Here is a 13,287-nt window from a genome sequence, read left to right as displayed (position 1 = left end):
GATCGATTTAACCCTAACTTGAGCTGAGGGGGAATGTATAAGGGCTGCTATTCTTTGTAACATGATTTCTTGCATTCCAAGATTCACAAGGGCTTGGAATATGAACTCCCAGTGCACTCTGTCGAAGGCTTCTTCAGCATCGATTGACAGGATGCATGTTCCCTTTCTCCCTTACGGTGTTAGGTGTTATCTCTTGCTTCCCGACCATGCACAAATCCTACCTGATCTTGATCTATCAACATTGTTAGTTGGGATCACAATCTGTTTGAAATCAGCTTGGCATACAGTTTATCTCTTTTGACATTTTTTTTCTTAAATAAAACTGTTCTCCCAATATTAAAAAATGTTAGCCCAACCCCCCACTCTGACATCTACAGCCCTGTCCTTCTAACGTCAGTCTTATGACGACAATGGTTTACAATGTCTTGTGAAACTCAGATTTTAGTTTGTAATTCAGGGCTGTGGAGTCGGTAAGCCAAACCTGTGACTCCGACTCCTCAATTTCCCTTACACTGACTCCAACTCCGACTCCGACTCCCACATATATTGCTTATATTTAAGTGAAAAATTTATTGTAGTACAATGTGAACATCAGACATTTGATCATTTCTATGATCCAATAATCAAGATATTTAGGTAGAACAGAATATCTATTTATTGGAATACAACTTTAGAACACAAAAAACTGTAATAAATTATAAATATGTAACACACTGTATAATATCGATTACATATTTACAGTACAGACCAAAAGTTTGGACACACCTTCTCATTCAAAAAGTTTTCTTTATTTTCATGACTATGAAAATTGTAGATTCATTCTGAAGGCATCAAAACAATGAATTAACACATGTGGAATTATATAATTAAAGTGTGAAACAACTGAAAATATGTCTTATATTCTAGTTTCTTCAAAGTAGCCACCGTTTGCTTTGATTACTGCTTTGCACACTCTTGGCATTCTCTTGATGAGCTTCAAGAGGTGGTCACCGGAAATGGCCTTCCAACAGTCTTGAAGGAGTTTCCAGAGATGCTTAGCACTTGTTGGCCCTTTTGCCTTCACTCTGCGGTCCAGCTCACCCCAAACCATCTCGATTGGGTTCAGGTCTGGTGACTGTGGAGGCCAGGTCATCTGGTGTAGCACCCCATCACTCTCCTTCTTGGTCAAATAGCCCTTACACAGCCTGGAGGTGTGTTTGGGGTCATTGTCCTGTTGAAAAATAAATGATGGTACAATTAAACACAAACCGGATGGAATAGTATGCCGCTGCAAGATGCTGTGGTAGCCATGCTGGTTCAGTATGCCTTCAATTTTGAATAAATCCCCAACAGTGTCACCAGCAAAGCACCCCCACGCTATCACACCTCCTCCTCCATGCTTCACGGTGGGAACCAGGCACGTAGAGTCCATCCGTTCACCTTTTCTGCGTCGCACAAAGACACGGTGGTTGGAACCAAAGATCTCAAATTTGGACTCATCAGACCAAAGCACAGATTTCCACTGGTCTAATGTCCATTCCTTGTGTTCTTTAGCCCAAACAAGCCTCTTCTGCTTGTTGCCTGTCCTTAGCAGTGGTTTCCTAGCAGCTATTTTACCATGAAAGCCTGCTGCACAAAGTCTCCTCTTAACAGTTGTTGTAGAGATGTGTCTGCTGCTAGAACTGTGTGGCATTGACCTGGTCTCCAATCTGAGCTGCTGTTAACCTGCGATTTCTGAGGCTGGTGACTAGGATGAACTTATCCTCCGCAGCAGAGGTGACTCTTGGTCTTCCTTTCCTGGGGCGGTCCTCATGAGAGCCAGTTTCTTTGTAGTGCATGATGGTTTTTGCCACTGCACTTTGGGACACTTTCAAAGTTTTCCCAATTTTTCAAACTGACTGACCTTCATTTCTTAAAGTAATGATGGCCACTCGTTTTTCTTTACTCAGCTGCATTTTTCTTGCCATAATACAAATTCTAACAGTCTATTCAGTAGGACTATCACCTGTGTATCCACCAGACTTCACAACTGATGGTCCCAACCTCATTTATAAGGCAAAAAATCCCACTTATTAAACCTGACAGGGCACACCTGTGAAGTAAAAACCATTTCCGGTGACTACCTCTTGAAGCTCATCAAGAGAATGCCAAGAGTGTGCAAAGCAGTAATCAAAGCAAAAGGTAGCTACTTTGAAGAACCTAGAATGACATATTTTCAGTTGTTTCACACTTTTTTGCTAATTATATAATTCCACATGTGTTAATTCACAGTCGCGATGCCTTCAGAGTGAATCTACAATTTTCAGTCATGAAAATAAAGAAAACTCTTTGAATGAGGTGTGTCCAAACTTTTGGTCTGTACTGTGTGTGTGTGTGTGTGTGTGTGTGTGTGTGTGTGTGTGTATATGTGTATATATATATATATATATATATATATATATATATATATATATATATATATATATATATATATATATATATATATATATATATATATATATATATATACACACATATATACATATATATACACACAGTGGGGGAAAAAAAGTATTTAGTCAGTCAGCAATAGTGCAAGTTCCACCACTTAAAAAGATGAGAGGCGTCTGTAATTTACATCATAGGTAGACCTCAACTATGGGAGACAAACTGAGAAAAAAAATCCAGAAAATCACATTGTCTGTTTTTTTTTCATTTTATTTGCATATTATGGTGGAAAATAAGTATTTGGTCAGAAACAAAATTTCATCTCAATACTTTGTGATATATCCTTTGTTGGCAATGACAGAGGTCAAATGTTTTCTGTAAGTCTTCACAAGGTTGCCACACACTGTTGTTGGTATGTTGGCCCATTCCTCCATGCAGATCTCCTCTAGAGCAGTGATGTTTTTGGCTTTTCGCTTGGCAACACGGACTTTCAACTCCCTCCAAAGGTTTTCTATAGGGTTGAGATCTGGAGACTGGCTAGGCCACTCCAGGACCTTGAAATGCTTGTTACGAAGCCACTCCTTCGTTGCCCTGGCGGTGTGCTTTGGATCATTGTCATGTTGAAAGACCCAGCCACGTTTCATCTTCAATGCCCTTGCTGATGGAAGGAGGTTTGCACTCAAAATCTCACGATACATGGCCCCATTCATTCTTTCATGTACCCGGATCAGTCGTCCTGGCCCCTTTGCAGAGAAACAGCCCCAAAGCATGATGTTTCCACCACCATGCTTTACAGTAGGTATGGTGTTTGATGGATGCAACTCGGTATTCTTTTTCCTCCAAACACGACAAGTTGTGTTTCTACCAAACAGTTCCAGTTTGGTTTCATCAGACCATAGGACATTCTCCCAAAACTCCTCTGGATCATCCAAATGCTCTCTAGCAAACTTCAGACGGGCCCGGACATGTACAGGCTTAAGCAGTGGGACACGTCTGGCACTGCAGGATCTGAGTCCATGGTGGCGTAGTGTGTTACTTATGGTAGGCCTTGTTACATTGGTCCCAGCTCTCTGCAGTTCATTCACTAGGTCCCCCGCGTGGTTCTGGGATTTTTGCTCACCGTTCTTGTGATCATTCTGACCCCACGGGGTGGGATTTTGCGTGGAGCACCAGATCGAGGGAGATTATCAGTGGTCTTGTATGTCTTCCATTTTCTAATTATTGCTCCCACAGTTGATTTCTTCACTCCAAGCTGGTTGGCTATTGCAGATTCAGTCTTCCCAGCCTGGTGCAGGGCTACAATTTTGTTTCTGGTGTCCTTTGACAGCTCTTTGGTCTTCACCATAGTGGAGTTTGGAGTCAGACTGTTTGAGGGTGTGCACAGGTGTCTTTTTATACTGATAACAAGTTTAAACAGGTGCCATTACTACAGGTAATGAGTGGAGGAAAGAGGAGACTCTTAAAGAAGAAGTTACAGGTCTGTGAGAGCCAGAAATCTTGATTGCTTGTTTCTGACCAAATACTTATTTTCCACCATAATATGCAAATAAAATGAAAAAAAAACAGACAATGTGATTTTCTGGATTTTTTTTTTTCTCAGTTTGTCTCCCATAGTTGAGGTCTACCTATGATGTAAATTACAGACGCCTCTCATCTTTTTAAGTGGTGGAACTTGCACTATTGCTGACTGACTAAATACTTTTTTTCCCCAGTGTGTATATATATATATATATATATATATATCTACACTATGACTTATCTCAGCTAAGACAAAGCCTAGATCCTCAGGCTACATTCACACTATGGGCGTAGCCAGGATCAAACCTCGGGGGGTGGCAGAACCTCATGCTGTTCCGCAGAATTTCATACTGCACACCTCAGCTGCTGCAGAACCTCATACTGCACACCCCTACACTTGAAAATAAGGCTGAGTGCAGACGGAGTTTTGAGCCCTGCGGATTTTTCCGTGCAGAATGGAAGAAAACCGCAGGTCAAATGACCTGCATTTTTCCTGCGGATTTCTTCCATTTTTCACGCGGTTTTCCTGCGGTTTTTGTGCGGTTTTCCATTGCGGTTTTCCCCCTGCGGATTTGGAGACAGGGGAGATAGAAAACCGCACAAAAGAAGTAACATGCTGCGGATTTTGTACCGCAGGAAAACCGCGCGGAAAAATCCGCAGCGTCTGCACAGCGTTTTTTTTTTTCCATTCATTTTAAAGGTACTGTACATCACAATGCGGATATGCAACGTTTCTGCGCGGTAAAATCCGCTGCGGAAACTCTGCATCGTGTGCACACAGCCTCAAGCCTGCACCTTAAGAAGATGTGGTGATGAATGCAGTCTATTTATTCCAGCTATCAGTTGATGTTGATGTTACTGAAGACGAGCAATGCCTGTCCTGGGCGTCCTTTTGGGCAGCTATGAGGTGACCCTGACTGGTGCTAAAAAAAAGGAGTGTTAGTCTGTGTGCTACCCGGCTTTCATTCTTTTTGGTACAGATACGATATGGATAGACAGATATGGATAAATGGATAGAGCAGATTTCTAATCTGCTTTTGCTATTGAAAACATTATCTATGAGCTCAAAAACCTTTCAGGTGAAGCGGTTTTTTCAAAAGCTGATCTGTTTTTGCAACTGAAAAACGTATCCTCAAAAAACGCAGGAAAAACGCTGTGTGAATGTAGCCTTAGATCAGGAATAGAACAGTCATAGGACATTTCATAACTTTCCCAAATTCCTATGAAAAAATATTAAGCACATTCTGCATTGAACTACTGTACCCAATTTATTATATATTTTAGGAGTCGGTCCATTTTATACCGACTCCAACTCCACCAAAATGAGCTCCGACTCCACAGCCCTGGTTTGTATTCAGGTCTCTATTTACAAGTATAGGATATGAAGCAAACGCTGTAAAGTATATTTCATATTGCTTTCCTAAGTCAATATCACATCCACCTCATTTTTTTTTCTATTCACTTGTAGGGCAGGATAACAAAGGTTTTGAATATGAAGCCTCCAGAGGTAACTATGGTTCTCTATGGTAATTTTAGACCAGGTTTGCAACTATTGGTGTGACTCATGGTCATAGCACAACCATAACAAAAACGATCTAAGCAATGCTCATAGGACTGATTGAAAATTCAATTTTGTCTTGTTTTTCTTTCCTCCCTTCATTAGTTTCTAGTGATAACATTTTTCCTTGTTAATTTCAGTGGGGAAAACGTAAAGGAACTCTGTCAGTGCAGAATAACTGTTCAAATAAAGCACAGGCGCTTGGTGCACCCTTGGTGTGGCCAAACATTTTGGTGAACCTTCTTTCCACCTGCATGTTTTCCATTTATCTCCATGCTTCTCTTGCCAGAGCTGTCAATCGAGGAAGGCGGAAGCTAGAGGGAAAACTTGTAGATGGGAAGGTGCATTTAAATGTTTGACCTTCCATGAAGCGCCGAATGACTATGCTTGGTTTCAACAGTCATTCTGTGCCGACAGACCCTTCTCAAAACTTCATACTACAGAGAGCGTAGCACAACCATGCAGTGGTGCTCAAGTAGGTTTCCAGGCCAGTATATAGCAAAAATAAAACTTGGCACTCCGTTGAGTGCCAAGTTTTATTTTTACCTCCTCAAAACTTCACCATGGCCTTAAAATTTTGTTTTCACACTGGTGATGAGACTATAAAAAAAAATTGTTTTGCTTATTTTCATATGATTTACAAAAAAATTCATGACAAGTTTATTTTGTATAGATTGTAGCTATGATTGAAGAAGCTGCAGGCACCCGAATGTATGAATGCAAAAAACTGGCTGCCCAAAAAACTATTGAGAAAAAGGAAGTCAAGCTGAAGGAAATCCAGACGGTAAATAATGGTTTTCTTGCTAAGTCTGAGCGGATTTTTAACAAGGGATTTGAAAAAAGTTATTCCAGATAATTATAACATTTTGCAGCACACATGAAAATGTTTTTTTTTTGTGTTTTTTTTTTTTTAGATTCTGGATGAAGAAATCGCCCCAACTCTCCATAAACTTAAGGAGGTAATTGTAGTGATTACTGCCCTGTTAACAGATTATAGCTAATGCACTAGTGTAGAAGAGGTGTCGGAGCTTTTTATTCTTTTATACAATATATAACTTGAAATGAAACTCCCAACATTCAGAAAAACATGGTTAGGTGACATTGCACTTACGTAGCAAGTGCCTGATAGGCAACAAAGTAATGTAAAGATAACTAGGGAAAAAGGAAAGGGTTAACCAAATACCGCTCGCAACTACTTTGGTAATAACCAGTACACCAGAACGTGTTCACCTCTCCTAGACCAGTATAGGGAAAACTATTGCTGGCATCCCCTGATACGTGGAACCAGCTGAAATATGGAAAGAGCAGACACAACTGGTTCTCCTGCAGCATGTGAGCACAGACAATCAACAAGCCAAGTTCAGCAAAGATTTAACTCCTTCTAACCTGCCTAGGAGCTGCAGCTCTAGAAGTCCATGCCCGAGTCACTCTGTGCTGACCATAGCCATCATCTATGGAGTCGCAAGGAGGATTGTCTGAATCTGTGGAATTCACAGATCCTGATGCCGCATTGACAGTTGGAGATGATGGAGAAAACCTCCTTGTGACACATATACAGCTTGCTGCAATTTTTATTTATTTTTTTCACATTACTCGTCCCATTTGTAGCTAATTTGAGAAAACTCTTAGTGTCGTGCTCTGAAACAAACCAGCAAATAAAAATGCCAGCCCCAAGTAAATTACAAGTTGAATTTTACTACAATTTTTATTTTATACTATATTTTTTAAAAATATATATTTCTTGCAGCTTGCAGGAGTTTGTGCTGTAGTAGATAGCTGGCTCTCAGCCAAAACTACACACAGAAAAGGCAGAGTTTATTAGCATCTCTGCTTTCCTGATCACTGTATACAAAGTGCTGATCCAGCGCTTGTATATACAGATTAGTAAGCACTGTCTTTGGCTAGTTTCACACTTGAGTTTGGCAGAGCTGCGGAGGGCTGCGTAGTTCCTCCGTTAAGCCCCGCCCACTGCCGCACCTCTTCCTTCAGCTCCGCCTACGTCTGCATGCGCCCGGCGTACCCTATCTTTAACATTGGGTACGCAGGCCATGCAGATGCCTCCGCATGCGTCGTTTTGACGCTGCACCGACCGCAGCAAAATGCAACATGTTGCGTACGACTCAGCTCGGCGCAGCATCAAAACGACGCATGCGGAGGCATCCGCATGGCCTGTGTACCCAATGTTAAAGATAGGGTACTCAGGGCGCATGCAGATGTAGGTGGAGTTGAAGGAAAAGGTGCGGCAGTGGGTGGGGCTTAACGGAGGAACTACGCAGCCCTCCGCAGCTCTGCCAAACGCTAGTGTGAAACTAGCCTTTGTTTTCTTCCTGGGACCCAGCTATCAAGCAACTGCTGAGTGTGTCGAGGGAACAAGATCTTCAAGGTCCTAAGGCACTCAGTCAGCTCTGCTATACAGTCATGTAACTGAATTTCAGGGATAAAAAAAAATTGTTCAAAATGTCATAAAAAAAAGGAAAACTCAACAATTCCAAATCACTGTTTACAGCCATGCTTCTGTCATAAAATATATATTATAAGGCAATGTACATACAATGCGTTTTGATGCGTTTTCGCAGCGATTTTTCCAACGCGAAAATGGTTCATTAAAATGCAGTGAAATCCTTATGCAAGGGAATTCGTTGACAAACCTGAAGTGTTGCGCACACGATCAGTAAATTTCCATGCATATTTGCAGTGCGTTTTTTTTCTGCACCATGTCAATTATTTTTGCGTTCTGCACCCATTGACTTCAATTGAGTCAGTCAAATCCGCAGCAAAAATGCAGGTATAAAAATGTTTATCGGCTTCCTACTGTGTTTCCGACGCTGTAATCTGTGTGACAGCAAGGGGAACACCGGCACAGTGGTTCTTATCGGCGGTAATGTTACCGCTGGTCAGAGCGCTGCGGGGTCAAGTTGGAAGATGTCTGTGTGATCCTGTAAAGTTACCGCAAACTGTCAGTCAGAGCACTGCGGGATCATGGTGGCAGATGTCAGCGTGACCTCGCAGCTGTGACTGTGACCCGCAGGCATTGTCTGATCAGACCACTGCTCCCATCAGGCCATGTCTGCTGTTACTGATAACAGTGACAGTAGGTGCCGCTGACGGGGAGGTGTAGTATCATCTGCCGGCGCCTGTGCTCACCATTTTAAAAAAAAAAAAAAAAGTAAAATGACATACATATTCACATAGAAATAAAAACCCATTATACTCACCTAACACCAAATCCCCGACGCCCTCGACTCCTAGAAATAATGTAAAATAAACCAACATATACTCGCCTATCCGCTGTAGTCCACGTAATCCAGAGTGTCCCACAGCGATCTCACGTGTAGAACAGTCACATTGGCAGATGTGAACGCTCTACCTGGCCGCCGGCGATACACTGACAAGAAGTAATCGCCCCCACAGTGTATCACAGAGCTGTCGTGAGAAAGTTCACCGGAGTTCATCAGCTCCTGTACTCTCACTTATGGCACCGCTGCGTGAGAACTTTCCCACGCAACAGTGGTGCCATAAGAGAGATCACTGGAGATTATCAGCTGATGAACTCCGGTGAACTCTCTCATGGCAGCTCATTTATACACTGACAGGAGGTAATCGCTCCCGACGTGTATCACCGCCTGTCTATGAGATCGGTCACATCACTGATGTGACTGTTCTCAAAGTAATCAGGATCGTGGTGGGACATTGTAGATTATCTTCTTGGCAGACAGGTGAGGAATTTTGTGGTTTATTTTATTTTTGTTGCAGGAGACTTTGGCGTTGGTGGATTAGGTGTTCGGTAAGTATGGTTTAATTAAGATTCAATAAATGAGTGTGTCATTATTTCAAATAAATGACTTTATTCTGGGTGTCTGTATTTTTATACAATATCACTATAGAGTTACTAATGGATAGGTGTCTTATAGATGCCTTTCCATTATTAATCTGTCGGCTTGATGTCACCTGACAATACAAAGATGACATCAACCCCAAAAATATGAACCCCACTTGCTACCGCTACAGGGAAAGTGGGAAGAGCGAGGCTATGTGCCAAAATTTGCATATCTTATAGATGCGCCTTTTCTGGGGCCGCTGAGAGCTGATGTTTTTAGCCTGGGGGTGAGGGGGGCAGTATCCATGGCCTTTTCCTAGGCTATTAATATCAGCCAGCAGCTGTCTGCATAGCCTTTGCTGGTTATTAATTATAGGGGTACCCCACGTCATTTTTGGGGGGGTCCCCCATTTTAATAGCCAGTGAAGGCTAAGTATACAGCTGTGAGCTGATATTAATAGCCTGGGAAGCTCCATGGGTATTACCCCCTTCCAAGGCTATAAACATCTGTACCCAACCATCAGCTTTCCCTCTGTTAGTTGTTAAAATTACGCGGGAGCCCACACCATTTATTAATTTTTTTAATTTAACAGTTGCTGTAAGGCTGTGTGCCCACGTTGCGTTTTTGTAAGCGTTTCCGCAGTGTTTGTGCCGGCTCAGACGCTGCAGAAACGCTTACAAGATGCCTCTAATTAATTTGCATGCATTTTTGGCTTTTTGTGCCAAAGCATGCATTTTTAACCGCTCAGGAATCGCTTAGCGGCTAAAAACGCAGCATGCTCATTAATTTCCACATAGCTGAGCGTTTTTGCCTTCCCCCAATGTTCCCAGAAAACACGCGTCAAAAACACGCGGCTTTTTTGCCAAAAACACGCAATAATCGCGCTGAAAAAAGACGCGCGTTTTGTGGGAAGGGGATCCTTTTCCTGAGCGTTTAAAAACGCTAACGTGGGCACATAGCCTTAATGTTCGTTCTGTTTACACTCCATAGGCTGTTGACAATGTTTTGTGTGTGTTTACTTATTGGCTTGGTAATGAGGGTGTCGGGCTGAAACATTTTCATTACTAATCTTAGAGCTACATGTCAATGACAGCAATGACACCTGTTGCCCTAATCCCATTCCCCTGATGCCACTGCATCAGCATGAAAAAGGTGGTGTTGAACCAAGAAATTACATCACAAAACTTAAGCTCAAAAAGCCTTCATTGCTGTACAAAAACGCATGTAAAAACGCACCAAATTGTGGAAAAATGTGCGCTTTTGCTGCAGTGTTTTTCCTGCCAAGAGATGCTGAAACCTTGCAGAAATTTCTGTAAGCAAATACTCACCTTGCGCGCACAGACTAAAAGGAGATTTTGGGTACTTGTAAAAATTTTTTCTCAGTTTTCATTGGGGAACACAGGAAACCATGGGTGTATGCTGCTGACGCTAGGCAGAAAAAAAGGCTAACTCCTCCCCAGTAGGCTACACCCACTGACAGCCTGGGAGCTAACCAGTTTGTGAGGAATCAGTAGGAAAGGTGATAAAAGGAGATAACCCTAAATATAACCAAAAATGACCCCAACAATTGGGGCACAGGAAACTATGGGATTTCCTAAAGCAGTCCTAAGTGTGGGGAAAAAATATACGCCAAAATGTAATGCATGTCAACTGCTGTGCACAGGACCTTCCTGTCCAAGCTGACGTTCACCGAGCATAGAAGAGATTCGTGTATGACTAGAAGAAGGTGTGCACCAAGACCAGGAAGTCGTTTAGCAGGTCAAAGAGCCCATGTTGCCCCACTGTCATGTGGGGCAAGCAATTATCTTAGGCGTGATCTTTCTTTGTTTCACTTGGTAGTCTCCTAAGATAAGAAAAAGATAAGTGCACCAGGCAATGGAGGTGCATGAAGTGGGCAGACTACCATCAGAAAACACCAGAAAAAGTGAATTTGAAGGTCTGAGGAATCCTGTCCTGGAAGACTCAGCTCTAAGATCTTGGTTGAGAAGAGGCCATTCTAGAGAATGGGAAGAAGGAAGTACAAAATGCCTTTTAGAAGTTAGGGATGGAACCTGGGCCAAGGACCCTTTTATCGTCATGGGATGAAGTCAAGTTCTTCTGGAAGAGTAAATGTAACAACCTTAAAAAGGAGGAAAGTCTCGATAAGGGACAAGTTCTTCTGGAGGGGGATGGAAAAGGGGTTCCTAACCCTTTAAAGAGTAGGCAGACAGACCAGAGTCTAGCTCAGACTGTACAAAAGCCAGGAAAGGGGGAAGAGAAAAAGGCAATGGGTAGTTATGAAGAAACCTGGTCGGAGACAATTTCTGCATCCATGATGCAAACTAAGAAGCTGAGATTTCTGGAGGAGGAAGGGACCCTGTGAAGGCAGGTCTGGACATGGGAAGATTACAGGATCTCCTTGGCCAGTCCATAAGATCGACCCTAGTAGTGAAGCTTTGGAAAGAAGCTGAACATTGAGCTCGGCTCAAAACACAAGACTGCCCTATTTAGAGTTCTGCTGTGGAGACTAAGGCCTGTTTCACACTTCTGTTTGTCACCATCAGTCAAAATCCGCCGTTTTGCAAAAAAAACGGATCCGCCATTTTGCTTGGCGGATCCGTTACTTATTACTCTCCCATGATTTTGACGTTTGGCAAATAATTATGGTAATCCTAATTGACCTAAAACAAGAAAGGTTTATTCTGATTTCATGTCAGATATTGAAAAAACATGCATGTGTGTCTTTTTACATAGTGTATGTAAACTTCTAGCTTCAACTGATTATACAGAAACCGCACACCCTGTCCCTATAAGACCAGTCCAGTTTCACTAGGGTTGTGCCTTAACCCGATTATCTATTACCTCCACCCGTGTCATTTAGACAGCGCTCCTCTTGCCATTAGTATGTCAGAAGCAATGTGTCACTAGACCCCTATCACAGTAATTAAATATTACAAATGCTGACAACCACTTCTTACTCTGTCCAACTTCTTAGTGAGTCAGATCCACCTGCTTCTCTGACCACAACTACGGAGTGGTTACCCATGCATCAACAGTCTGGTCTCTGCAGTGCGTCAGACCCATCAACCTCCATGACCACAGCTAGAGAGTGGTCTTTTCCTAAGGCAACCACCTGGTGCTCCACATTGACAGCTTTGGAGAGGTTATCTATGCTGACTACCGCCTGGCTCTACGTGCACTCATCAATGGTGTGTCAGGCCTACTAACCTGTGTGTCCTCAGCTTTGAAGTGGTTGCCTATTCTGTCATTGTAGTGCTCGACCCCACTATCCAGTGTCTGTTTTTTTTTGCCAGCATTCCCTTTTTTTTTTTGTCTCCGCAGAAACAGACCACCTCGAGTCTTCGACAAGCTATCAGGCAAGGTGGTATCACAGACATGGTTTGAGTCCATGAACAAGCCTCCGATAGCCATCCCATTCATACTGCAGATCCTTTATCCTTCTTTAGAGGCCCTAGTCTGTTTATGGTAGTTGTTCCACTCCATTGGCCTGAGGCTCAACTTCAGTTATTTGATGTCAGTCAAAATCCGCCAGAGTGTGAAAAAACCGGATCCGTTTCTGTCTTTCCACAAACGGATCCGCTTTAGCTGCTACGTGCATGAAATTTAAAGTAACACGACCCGGGGAGAGAGGGAAAAATAGCGGTCCGCCGCTACAAACAAACGTTACATTGTCCGTCCACTCCAGCCAGCGGCCGCTAAAATTTTAATGGATCCATCTAAAAACGGATGCAACAGACGACCATCAGTCAAAATCCGCCGCTAATGCAAGTCTATGGGGCGGATCCGTTGTTTTTATAAAAACGGCGGATTTTGACTGATTTGACTGATGTAAAAAAACTGAAGTGTGGAACAGGCCTTACCTGGTCAGTCCACAATATGTATTAGAACAGTGGGGCTATCTCTGCCCTCGCAGATCTCAGGATCAGCCCTCAGGACTAGGTCTTACCGCTATTGGGTTGTCTGTCTACCCATGTTCCTGCTAAAGTT

At 42.7% G+C, this 13,287-nt stretch overlaps 1 protein-coding gene across 2 annotated transcripts in view; it reads left to right on the top strand.

The window, feature by feature from the left end:
• Positions 1–13,287, top strand: part of SMC2 (structural maintenance of chromosomes 2) — a 212,186-nt gene that overhangs the window by 22,277 nt on the left and 176,622 nt on the right. For both annotated transcript variants that reach the window (XM_073549710.1, XM_073549709.1), the window contains exons 5-7: positions 5,393–5,431; positions 6,156–6,266; positions 6,397–6,441. In XM_073549710.1, coding sequence (XP_073405811.1) covers positions 5,393–5,431; positions 6,156–6,266; positions 6,397–6,441 — 195 coding nt within the window. The remainder of the gene's footprint in view (positions 1–5,392; positions 5,432–6,155; positions 6,267–6,396; positions 6,442–13,287) is intronic.

Source organism: Dendrobates tinctorius, unplaced genomic scaffold, assembly GCF_039654945.1.
Source record: "Dendrobates tinctorius isolate UK_male_01 unplaced genomic scaffold, ASM3965494v1 ptg000160l, whole genome shotgun sequence".
Taxonomy (NCBI): Eukaryota; Metazoa; Chordata; class Amphibia; order Anura; family Dendrobatidae; genus Dendrobates; species Dendrobates tinctorius.
Note: the sequence above shows the minus strand (reverse complement) of the source record. Positions and strands in the feature narration are given on the sequence as shown.